Source organism: Cherax quadricarinatus, chromosome 43 (genome assembly GCF_038502225.1).
Source record: "Cherax quadricarinatus isolate ZL_2023a chromosome 43, ASM3850222v1, whole genome shotgun sequence".
NCBI lineage: Eukaryota > Metazoa > Arthropoda > Malacostraca > Decapoda > Parastacidae > Cherax > Cherax quadricarinatus.
The window spans coordinates 15,195,112-15,208,396 of NC_091334.1; the positions used below are offsets into that span (position 1 = coordinate 15,195,112).

Genomic DNA, 13,285 nt, shown 5'->3' on the forward strand with positions numbered 1-13,285 from the left:
TAAACTATTCAGCAGTAATTGTTACTTTTTATAACAATATAATACACTAATTTGATTGGCAGATTTGCAGGCATTTGGACCATAACCCTATTTTTCCTCAATATGTCCTTCAGCTAGTGTTATTTTATATAACCCACCAGTTTTCAGGAGCATAACCTGCACATTATGAGAAGGGTAACTGTACTAAGATAAAATATGATCTTGCACATATATTCAGAAACAAGCATGTATGTTGCCCTTCATCTCAGAAGACAGGGATATACCATACTGTATATTGCCTTTAGCAATTTATTCATTGTGTTGGGATGTAAATTTATTGGTGTTAATTTCAGTATTGTGTATAATTATACATGTTTCCCAGTACAGTATATGGATGAACATTGAGTATATACATCTTGATTTTACAGCTAGAGCCGCTGGTACACCAAGTAAGTGGCCATTCATCCATGTTTGTTCTGGACGATGTGACCATTTGCAAACCACTCATTGGCCGGGAGTATCGTTTTTACCGCACTCTGCCCCCAGAAATGAAAAAGTACACTCCCGAGTTTCATGGCACCCTTCAAGTGGTTCTCCAAGAGCTTGGGGATGGTCTCTCTCTAGCAGCATTACCCAATGAACAAATGCCTTCACTCCGGAGCAACCAGGGGGCACTCAAACATAGGTAAGAAAAGTACAAAAGCAGTATCTTGTGTAGTTATAGCAGAAGTGAAGTGAAACAAATAGTTCTATTTTACTACTGTATTCTTTTTACCCTCCTCTTTTTTTTTTCTTTGTTACCTCACTCCCTATTTTCAGTCCCCTCTCCCTTCCTCCATTTTTAACTTCTCCCTCTCCTTTCCATCCCTTCTCCTTTTTCACTTATTCCTTCGTTTTTTTTTTTTTCCTCAAGTCCTTCATTGCTCCCTCCCTACCCTGTTCCCCTTTTCATGCTGTCTCCTCCTCCTCTATCACTCCCTCACCCTTTCCCCCTCCCCAACACTCCTTCACCCTTTCCACTCCATCACTCCCTCACCCTTTCCTCCTCCCTTCCACTCATCACCTTTTCCTCCCCATCACTCTCTCATTCCCTTCCTCCTCTCCCCAATCTTCCATTTGTGTCTTCCCACCCACTTTCAGTCCTATCCCACATCCTTCCTTCACTGATAGTATCATTAGAAATTTCATATTATGGGATGGAACTGCAGTGTTAGTATGTTGGAAGGAGTTTAAGGATTTTTATTATTATTATTGTTGCTGTTATTTTATTTAGTAAAATTGGATACATCAGCAGTGTGTTGCTGCTCTATTCTATGTGAGAGTTTCACAGTGGAAGTAAAAGCTATGTTTCCCTGTCATGTTCCATCATGCAGGATGGGGTTCATACAGTGTTAAAATGTTCCAGCCTGATTTGAGAGACTTCAGTAGAGCAATATCATCAAGTATTCCATGTTCATCAGCTTTGGCAGCTTCAAAGGTTTTGTTATAGCAGAGCTGAAGTTACTTAGCCAATACTATCTCAGGATAGTTTATGCCATATACAGGAGAAATGGAATATTTATGAAGACATCTCCATCATCCCAGAACTAGGGCAAGAGAAATTATATATAGGAGACAGGAAGAGTGAGGGAGAGGGCAAGAGAAATGTGGATGACATTTTATATCTAACTACATACAGTGAAAGTTATGTTCTGAGAATTGCACTACTAATGATTTCTGCAATTTATGGAGTGAACATCATGTGGGAACAATAGAGTTGCATTCCTCGCACCTCCAAATAATCTAAACAAATATTTTTATAATTTCTTAACCCTTAAACTGTCCAAACGTAGATCTACATTTTTTCAACATTTGAAAGTACAGTGGACCCCCGGTTAACGATATTTTTTCATTCCAGAAGTATGTTCAGGTGCCAGTACTGACTGAATTTGTTCCCATAAGGAATATTGTGAAGTGGATTAGTCCATTTCAGACCCCCAAACATACACATACAAACGCACTTACATAAATACACTTACATAATTGGTCGCATTGGGAGGTGATCGTTAAGCGGGGGTCCACTGTATATAAAAAACGTAGATTTTCTTTTTGTTTTTTTACATTTGAAAAAGTGTAAAAAAACTTTGATCTATGTTTTTTTTGTTTTTTTTGTTATACAGTGGACCCCCGCTTAACGATCACCTCCCAATGCGACCAATTATGTAAGTGTATTTATGTATGTGCGTTTGTACGTGTATGTTTGGGGGTCTGAAATGGACTAATCTACATCACATTATTCCTTATGGGAACAAATTCGGTCAGTACTGGCACCTGAACATACTTCTGGAATGAAAAAATATTGTTAACCGAGGGTCCACTGTATTTGAAAATATGTAAAAAAATGTAGATCTACTTTTGGAGCACTAGGCATGTGAACATAGATCTGTTTGGACAGTTTAACCTCTTCAGGGTCCAAGGCCCAAATCTGAAGTGGTGCCCCAGTGTCCAAGAGTTTTCAAAAAAAAAAAATTTTTATTTTTTCTTATGAAATGGTAGAGAATCTTTTTGTGAAGGTAATAAAACAAAAAGTACGAAATTTGATGGAAAATTGACGAAATTATGCTCTCGCGAATTTTGATGTGTCAGCGATATTTACGAATCGGCGATTTTGCCGACTTTGACTCCCATTTTAGGCCAATTACATTACTCCAGTCAACCAAATTCTTAGCTATTTCACTAGTATTACTTCTATTCCATCGATTGAGCACAAGAAATCGCCAAGTCAACTGTTTCAATTACAAATTAAAGTGATTGGAAATTGTTAATTTGGCCAATTTAACACAAAGTTCAAAATATTCCAATTTCAAAATAGGGTCCAGAATAAACAATGTAGGTATTCCTGGAACTAAACTAACATTTCCTCTGTTCATTAGTTATGTTTTGAGGCTTTACAAATAAATTCCATTTTGATTATTTATTCACATAATGAATTTTTATTCACACCAAAAAATAGAAGATTTACTGTTATGCAATACTGTAATAAAAATTGTATAAATATCATCACCATATTTGTGAATGCATATTAGACCCACCAGCTGGCGTGTATTAGACGTGTGAGGTCGTTTGTTTACTTTTGAATATCGGCAAAAATTTAACATTTCTGCTACTTTGAGCTCAGTTTCAAGCCATTTCCAGTGCTAAAACCAATCAAAATCATCTCTATTTTTGTAATATGTCTTCCATTCTATCAAATGAGACCAAGAAATCGCAAATACAACTATAAAAAAACACACGAAAAAACACTGCAAAGTCGCTGTTTTAATCGAAAAATCATGATTTCAGTTTTTTTCTCTCATTATACACAGTGTGCTGCAGGATCTGTTTTATGTGGTGCACACATACCACATAGATGTATTCTCTCATACCTAGGCCCCAATGTACCACTCACAGTTTATCAGAGTGAGCTGAGCTCATGACGTAGATCTACGGTTTGGACCCTGAACGTAAAGCCATAGATCTACGGGACGGACCCTGAAAGGGTTAAGGGTTAATGCAGTACTTCAAAATTAGTAATTTCTTGCCTTACAGTGTTGTTGATGCTTTGTGAAATACGTGCATTCTAGCAAGGTTTAGACAGCGAAAAGGAAGAGTACATTTATCTAAAGCAAAAAAAAAAAAAAAAAAAAAAAAGAATTTACATTCATTTTTGTTTTTTGTCTAAAGTCTGGCATGTTGCATTTAATATTCTGAAGTGAGTGAGGAGGCTGGGAGTGGTCCTACTGGGCCAAGGTTGATTGTTGTGAATGGTTAAGTGATATTGATGAGTGGAGATTGTGTGTTAATGTCAATGTAGCATCAGTAGTTGATGGTTGCGTTAAGGTTTTCAGGTATTCGCATCATTGTCTCAAATTGAACAAATTGTTGATTCTCTAACACCAAACACATGCTGTCTCCATGACCCATGCACCACCAATCTGCACTGCAGTAACCTCAAATATTTTGGAAGAGCCATAGTTTCACATTTAATTGTTTTCTTGGCTTTACCATCAGTGCTAGTATTACTTTTGAATGCCATGATTAATATCCAGAGATGAGAAGAGGTAATGATAAAATGGAAAATAGAGCACTGAGCAGTGATAATTGTAGTGTAGGTGTCCAAATACACTGATGGCATAGAAGGCAGTTTGTTTGCATCACAGAATGAAACTTGGCCTCTCTTTCACCCCTAAAACAGTGGCCTTGCCTAAGGCATGAAAAAGAGTTATCCCATCACAGTGCTCCATAATGGTAATGCACACCACTAATGGAAATAGCAATTCTGCCCTGGCACACCATAATAATAATGGAGAGCTGCTATCAGAAATGGCAAAGTAAATTTAATTTGCTTGATATTGAAAATGTGAGTTAGGGTCTCAAGACTTATGAGAATCAACTGTGCATACATTTGTATACAACAGTACAGAGTAATTATGTGCCTAAGAATACATAGTGCTATCCTTGTGAAGTTTTTAAATATCAAAAATGGGTACATCACACTAACAGTGGGCTGCTGCCCTGTTCTATATTATAGCTGCAGGCATAAATAAGTAGATGAATATTTGAATATAGTATATGTAGTATATGTAGTATATTGTAGGTAGTAGGTTGGTAGACAGCAACCACCCAGGGAGGTACTACCGTCCTGCCAAGCGAGTGTAAAACGAAAGCCTGTGATTGTTTTACATGATGGTAGGATTGCTGATGTCTTTTGTCTGTCTCATAAATATGCAAGATGACAGGCATGTCTTGCTACTTCTGCTTACACTTAGGTCACACTACACATAGATGTACACATTTATTTATACACACTCATCTGAGTTTTCTTTGATTTTATCTTAATAGTTCTTGGTCTTATTACTTTTCCTTTTATATCCATGGGGAAGTGGAATAAGAATCTTTCCTCCGTAAGCCATGCGTGTTGTAAAAGTCAACTAAAATGCCGGGAACAATGGGCTAGTAACCCCTTTTCCGGTAAAGATTAGTAAAAAGAATAAGAAGAAGAAAATTGTCAAAGTGGGAAGTCTGAATGTGTGTGGATGTTGTGCAAATGATAAGAAAGAGATGATTGTGGATGTTATGAATGAGAAGAAGCTGGATGTCCTGGCTTTAAGTGAAACAAAGCTGAAGGGGGTGGGAGAGTTTCAATGGAGAGGAATAAATGGGATTAGGTCAGGGGTTTCAAATAGAGTTAGAGCTAAAGAAGGAGTAGCAATAATGTTGAAGGATAAGCTATGGCAGGAAAAGAGGGACTATAAATGTATTAATTCAAGGATTATGTGGAGTAAAATAAAGATTGGATGTGAAAAGTGGGTTATAATAAGCGTGTATGCACCTGGAGAAGAGAGAAGTGTAGAGGAGAGAGAGAGATTTTGGGAAATGTTGAGTGAATGCATGGGGAGTTTTGAATCAAGTGTGAGAGTAATGGTGGTTGGGGATTTCAATGCTAAAGTGGGTAAAAATGTTATGGAGGGAGTAGTAGGTAAATTTGGGGTGCCAGGGGTAAATGTAAATGGGGAACCTTTAATTGAGCTATGTGTAGAAAGAGATTTGGTAATAAGTAATACATATTTTATGAAAAAGAGGATAAATAAATATAAAAGGTATGATGTAGCACGTAATGAAAGTAGTTTATTAGATTATGTATTGGTGGATAAAAGGTTGATGGGTAGGCTCCAGGATGTACATGTTTATAGAGGGGCAACTGATATATCAGATCATTATTTAGTTGTAGCTACAGTTAGAGTAAGAGGTAGATGGGAAAAGAGGAAGGTGGCAACAACAAGTAAGAGGGAGGTGAAAGTGTATAAACTAAGGAAGGAGGAAGTTCGGGTGAGATATAAGCGACTATTGGCAGAAAGGTGGGCTAGTGCAAAGATGAGTAGTGGGGGGGTTGAAGAGGGTTGGAATAGTTTTAAAAATGCAGTATTAGAATGTGGGGCAGAAGTTTGTGGTTATAGGAGGGTGGGGGCAGGAGGAAAGAGGAGTGATTGGTGGAATGATGAAGTAAAGGGTGTGATAAAAGAGAAAAAGGTAGCTTACGAGAGGTTTTTACAAAGCAGAAGTGTTATAAGAAGAGCAGAGTATATGGAGAGTAAAAGAAAGGTAAAGAGAGTGGTGAGAGAGTGCAAAAGGAGAGCAGATGAAAGAGTGGGAGAGGCACTGTCAAGAAATTTTAATGAAAATAAGAAAAAATTTTGGAGTGAGTTAAACAAGTTAAGAAAGCCTAGGGAAAGTATGGATTTGTCAGTTAAAAACAGAGTAGGGGAGTTAGTAGATGGGGAGAGGGAGGTATTAGGTAGATGGCGAGAATATTTTGAGGAACTTTTAAATGTTAAGGAAGAAAGAGAGGCAGTAATTTCATGCACTGGTCAGGGAGGTATACCTTCTTTTAGGAGTGAAGAAGAGCAGAATGAAAGTGTGGGGGAGGTACGTGAGGCATTACGTAGAATGAAAGGGAGTAAAGCAGCTGGAACTGATGGGATCATGACAGAAATGTTAAAAGCAGGGGGGATATAGTGTTGGAGTGGTTGGTACTTTTGTTTAATAAATGTATGAAAGAAGGGAAGGTACCTAGGGATTGGCAGAGAGCATGTATAGTCCCTTTATATAAAGGGAAAGGAGACAAAAGAGACTGTAAAAATTATAGAGGAATAAGTTTACTGAGTATACCAGGAAAAGTGTACGGTAGGGTTATAATTGAAAGAATTAGAGGTAAGACAGAATGTAGGATTGCGGATGAGCAAGTAGGTTTCAGAGTGGGTAGGGGATGTGTAGATCAAGTGTTTACATTGAAGCATATATGTGAACAGTATTTAGATAAAGGTAGGGAAGTTTTTATTGCATTTATGGATTTAGAAAAGGCATATGGTAGAGTGGATAGAGGAGCAATGTGGCAGATGTTGCAAGTATATGGAATAGGTGGTAAGTTATTAAATGCTGTAAAGAGTTTTTATGAGGATAGTGAGGCTCAGGTTAGGGTGTGTAGAAGAGAGGGAGACTACTTCCCGGTAAAAGTAGGTCTTAGACAGGGATGTGTAATGTCACCATGGTTGTTTAATGTATTTATAGATGGGGTTGTAAAGGAAGTAAATGCTAGGGTGTTCGGGAGAGGGGTGGGATTAAATTTTGGGGAATCAAATTCAAAATGGGAATTGACACAGTTACTTTTTGCTGATGATACTGTGCTTATGGGAGATTCTAAAGAAAAATTGCAAAGGTTAGTGGATGAGTTTGGGAATGTGTGTAAAGGTAGAAAGTTGAAAGTGAACATAGAAAAGAGTAAGGTGATGAGGGTATCAAATGATTTAGATAAAGAAAAATTGGATATCAAATTGGGGAGGAGTAGTATGGAAGAAGTGAATGTTTTCAGATACTTGGGAGTTGACGTGTTGGCAGTTGGATTTACGAAGGATGAGGTTAATCACAGAATTGATGAGGGAAAAAAGGTGAGTGGTGCGTTGAGGTATATCTAGAGTCAAAAAACGTTATCTATGGAGGCAAAGAAGGGAATGTATGAAAGTATAGTAGTACCAACACTCTTATATGGGTGTGAAGCTTGGGTGGTAAATGCAGCAGCGAGGAGACGGTTGGAGGCAGTGGAGATGTCCTGTTTAAGGGCAATGTGTGGTGTAAATATTGTGCAGAAAATTTGGAGTGTGGAAATTAGGAAGAGGTGTGGAGTTAATAAAAGTATTAGTCAGAGGGCAGAAGAGGGGTTGTTGAGGTGGTATGGTCATTTAGAGAGAATGGATCAAAGTAGAATGACATGGAAAGCATATAAATCTATAGGGGAAGGAAGGCGAGGTAGGGGTCGTCCTCGAAAGGGTTGGAGAGAGGGGGTAAAGGAGGTTTTGTGGGCAAGGGACTTGGACTTCCAGCAAGCGTGCATGAGCGTGTTAGATAGGAGTGAATGGAGACTAATGGTACTTGGGACCTGACAATCTGTTGGAGTGTGAGCAGGGTAACATTTAGTGAAGGGATTCAGGGAAACCGGTTATTTTCATATAGTCGGACTTGAGTCCTGGAAATGGGAAGTACAATGCCTGCACTTTAAAGGAGGGGTTTGGGATATTGGCAGTTTGGAGAGATATGTTGTGTATCTTTATATGTGTATGCTTCTAAACTGTTGTACCTGAGCACCTCTGCAAAAACAGTGATAATGTGCGAGTGTGGTGAAAGTGTTGAATGATGATGAAAGTATTTTCTTTTTGGGGATTTTCTTTCTTTTTTGGGTCACCCTGCCTCGGTGGGAGACGGCCGACTTGTTGAAAAAAAAAAATTACACTCATGTTATGTATACAGTACCACCTGCACATACGTAGTGGTTTATGGAAATAGATATTTCTATATTCCAGTAAAAATAGGCCTTAGACAGGGACACATGGTGGTTTAACATATTTATAGATGGGGTTGTAAAAGAAGTGAATGCCATGGTGTTGGGGAGAGGTGTGGAATTAAAATATGTAGAATCTAATGCAAAGTGGGAGTTGTCATAGTTCCTTTTTGCCAATGACATTGGTTTGGTGGTGCCCCGTGGCCTGGTGGCTAAAGCTCTCGCTTCACACGGCGAGGGTCTGGGATCAGTTCCCAGCGAGGGTAGAAACATTGGACGTGTTTCTTTACACCGGTTGTCTGCATTCCCCATCATTAAAATGGGAACCTAGGAGTTAGTCAGTTGGTGTGGGTCGCATCTTGGGACGAAACTGACATAATTTGTCCGAAATGCTCTGCATAACAAGCAGCTTTCTGTGTAGTAGTATGTCACTGATGTCAGCTAGGCCTGTATAACTTATACATGTACTTGTAGAAATAAAGATGATATTATTATTATTAAGTTGCGGAGGTTGGTGGACGAATTTGGAAGGGTATGTAAATGAAGGAAATTAAAAGTGAACATATGAAAGAATAAGGTGATGAAAGCAACAAAAAAAAATTAGGTAATGGAAGATTGGATATATCAGATTGAAAGGAGGGAGTGTGGAGAAAGTGAATGTATTCAGATATTTGGGAATTGACTTGTCAGCAGACAGGTCGATTAAAGATGAGGTCATCCATAGAATTGACAAGATCAAAAAGGTGGGTAGTTCATTGAGGCATCTTTGGAGGTAAAAAATGTATATGATATGTTTGATATCAGTTTAGTGAGTAGGGAGGGGCAAATGTCATTGACAGGGGATATTCGGTTTGATTAGATTTCTCACATTTGCCTTCAGCCAGTTTGTATAGAGAGTATAATCTGGTGTGCTATTGGCATTCTGAGATTTGAAATATGTTTCATCTTAATGTATTTGAAGTACTGTATGTTACATTCTGACATGTTTGAAGTATATTTTATCATGTTCAAAATATGAGGTGGTAGGCTGGTAGACAGCATCTGCCCAGGGAGGTACTACAGTCCTACCAAATGAGTGTGAAATGGAAACCTGTAATTGTTTTATATGATGGTAGGATTGCTGCTGTCTTTTTTCTGTCTCAAAAGCACGTAAGATAACAGGTATATCTTGCTACTTGTGCTTACACTTAGGTCACACTACACATGCATGCACATACATGTATATATACACACCTGTCTGTTTTTTTTTTCTATTTTCGTAATAGTTCTTGTTCTTCTTTATTTCTTATCTCCATGGATAAGTGGAAAAGAATTCTTCCTCCATAAGCCATGCGTGTAGTAAGAGGCGTCTAAAATCCCAGGAGTAAGGGACTAGTAACCCCTTCTCCTGTATAAATTACTAAATTTAAAAAGAAAAACATATGTTTTTCTTTATAGATCACCCTGCCTTGATGGGATACAGCCGGTTCATTGGAAAAAAAATTTTTCAAAATATGTTGCTGTGATGTCTTTGAAATTTGTTGGGTGTATGTTCTGTCCTGATATGTTTGAAGTATGTTTTATCTTGACATAGTTGAATCATGTTTCACAGGAATCACATTGTTTTATTATGGGGATTCGTTCACAATTATATATTTAGAATATAATTATTTGGTTGGTGTGATAGTAGGGATATTATTCCTTTTTTCATCATTTACATATATATATAAATTTTTGCTATCTTATTTGTTTAATTCATTTTCACAATTTTAATGTTATACTGTAAATGCTAATTAATATAAGTTGCTTAAGGGGTGTAAACCCAAAAAATAAAATGAAAAAAATTGGAAAATGGGATTATGAGGGCACACTAGCACTTTCTCTATAGGCTGACATAGGTTGGAAATAAATTTTTATTCTCAAAAAATCTCTCATATTTTTAGCCCCTGACCCCTGCATTGGGTAAGCTGTCTGTTGACAGATTTTATCTGTTGTATAACATGCTATAAAGTTTCCTTCCATACTGACTGCTGTATCATTATATCTTGAGTGGTAGTTTTATAAATGGTATACCCTGTCTTTTTTCATTAGATTTCATGTTTCAAAAAACACTTTTCAAAATACATCTGCATAATCATTGCACATTTAGGCATGAAACCATTTATGTTTTGTAGTGTAATGATGAATATGCATATTTTCTATTAAACTATCCATATGTCAGATTGCAGTTGTTAATGTTTATATGCAGCATACATGTCCTTAATTCCCTGAGAAAATGCTACATTGTCAAATACAATCAGAGTATACATATCACATCTGGTATTAGATAGTAAAAAACATACCAGGATAGGAATATTACATTAATTTATAAAATACTGTATTCAGATATTTTCCTGATAAACTAACATATTCACCACTGAACTTCACACACTAGCAGAAAAGAATAATAACACAATTGCAAACAAACCACAGTATGGGTGGGGTTTGAATCCAAGGCAAGTGAGTTGTAAAACTAAAGGCCAGTGCATAAGCCACTGGGCCAGCTAGGTGTATTTATACACCAAAGGGAAGTTAGCATGGGCCCCACTGTGACTACAAATGCAAATTTTTACAGATGAATCTCCCACCAGCGTAGCTGGCTAGAGTTTGCCACAGTCACACTGGTGGGAGATTCATCTGTAAAAAACTTAGATTTGTGGTCACAGTGGGGCCCATACTAACCTCCATTTGGTGTATAAATATGCCTAGTGGGATGAATCTTACTGTAGGCAGCTGGCCGAATGGCTTACATACTGTACTGGCCTAGAGTTTGACGACTCACTGACCATAGGTTCAGACCCCACCTGTTCCGTGGTTTGTTTGGAAGAAAGCATCAGCTGAGTGCTAATTCAGGTAATGGAATGTTGGTTAATCATGCAATCACTGTATTTTCAAAACTACCACTTGGAATGCAATGAAAGGTGATATGCAAGGATGCATTATAGTATGCTATATCATGAGGAAATGCACTACTCTTGGCAAAATCGTCACATATTTTTCTGGGGTATGTGCCACTAGGCCTAGATGATAACTAAACAGCTATTGAACTTTTTGAGTGAATTATTTTTAAACTTGCTCCGTGACACAAGGATATGCAGAGATACAAGGTTATCTAACTGCTTGGATAAAATTTTGTATATGTCACTCTTACTTTAAAAGAATCTAACAACAGTCCATGCCAGTAGACAGGTGGGTAACTGTATAATGATAAGACATATTGTTTTCATGGAATGTGTGGAACTGGAAGAGCTTTGGAGCTTAATATTGCTTCCATAAAATTTAGAGAGCATGTAGAGTGAATAAATTAGTATTAAACATAGATTCCTAAAGACATTTGCTGGGATGAATGAGTGTCAGTGGAGCGTAGATGCATTAGCGTATGATGTGGAACCTTTTTAATTAGAGCTACATACAGACAATACAGTATTACATGCAAAGCTTACATTAATTATATATCTATATATATATATTGGATGCACTAATGTAATGGGGTACAAATTAAAGTTACTGTACTTTTCCTGTGAAAATCTGACTCGTGTACTTTATTTGTGAGCTGTGTTTATAACACTGTATTCTTATATACTGTATTATTCAAATGACATCTTTTTAGATTAGTTGAATGTTGAATGACAGATAATAGCTAATTGTTGTTTTCAGCAAAGATGGAAGATTGATATGTGTCTGATAAGCTGACAGTGGAGACAGAAACTTAACATAGTATGCTGAAAGTGAAGAAAGTGAGTATAGTGTACAAGTTTGGAGAGGTTTACACTAGTGAAGTGAATAGCAAACAGAAAGAACAAGTACTGAAATGAATGGTTTTGAAAAAAAAAAAAATAGAATGAAACTGAATTATTAGAGATTATGGGTTATAAAAATTTGCATTATGTAAATATATGTATTATGTGCAAAATATAAAGAAGTGCATTTCCATTCAAAGCAGGGTAGCCCATGCAAAAATCTTCTTGAAATTCACCAAGATCCCGGTCTTCTAGATATCTTCAGTTCAACGACAGTCGTCTGCAATACTTGAGATACTTATTCTTGTTGTTGATGTGGTAATCAAATATGTGAAACAAGCATTTTGTGAAGAAGTTGTAGTATATAAAAAAACGGTTATTACCACAAGAGAAAAGTGAATGTACATAACTGTGTAAAAACTGAGGTAGAAGTGCTGTAAGAGAACACAGTATAAGATAAAAGATAGGAAAACAGACATTATTCCTTCACATTGAGAGCATGTGTGGTAGTCACCTAGCAGTGTCGCTGCTGTATGAATGTAATAAATGGAGAGAAAACCATCAGCCATATTGCCTGTACTTCATATACGTGCATCAGTGTGCCTGTGGGCAACCAAGGCTGTTCAAGAATGGAAAAAACCTAGGAGCATATGGAGTAAGGTTAGAAAGTTATGTAATTATGTGTATGGTGTAAGGTTATGCATATGGAGTAAGTCAGAAAGTATATTATGTGATTATGTGCATGGTCTAAGGCAGGGGTTCCCAAACTGTGGTACGTAAAAGGATTTTTAGTGATTACACAATTTAGTAATAATTATTTGTGTTGTCATTGTCATCACTTGATTTATTGTTAATTTATTTCTGTTGAGTATTTTATAGACAGTAGTAAAGTTCCAAAATATTGAGACATATTGGCCATAGCATATTCCATAATGTGCCTCAGTAAGCATAGATTCTTTGTTTTGTACATCTTGAAGACTAGTTTTTGTGCTAGGTTCTTTTTTGGATGAGGACCTCACAGTGACTGTCAAAAACAGCACCCAGAATTGAAGCTCTGGCTCTGAATCAACAGGCACTTATTTTACAGTGAATTTTCCAGGAGCTGAAGCAATTTTAATATTTCCTGTCCTGGTTAACTATGCCTGATTAACATCTTAATTTAAAAAATGTGTATTCTTTCCTAATATGAAGATAATAA

The 13,285-nt window shown here is 37.1% G+C and overlaps 1 protein-coding gene across 7 annotated transcripts in view; it reads left to right on the forward strand.

Moving 5' to 3' along the window:
* Nucleotides 1–13,285, forward strand: part of Ip6k (Inositol hexakisphosphate kinase) — a 36,999-nt gene that overhangs the window by 9,150 nt on the left and 14,564 nt on the right. For 6 of the 7 annotated variants that reach the window (XM_070093601.1, XM_070093602.1, XM_070093603.1 and 3 more), the window contains one exon: nucleotides 408–664. In XM_070093601.1, coding sequence (XP_069949702.1) covers nucleotides 408–664 — 257 coding nt within the window. Of the gene's footprint in view, nucleotides 1–407; nucleotides 665–12,107; nucleotides 12,748–13,285 lie in introns of those variants that run through there. The other variant, XM_053784343.2, reaches the window with a different exon arrangement.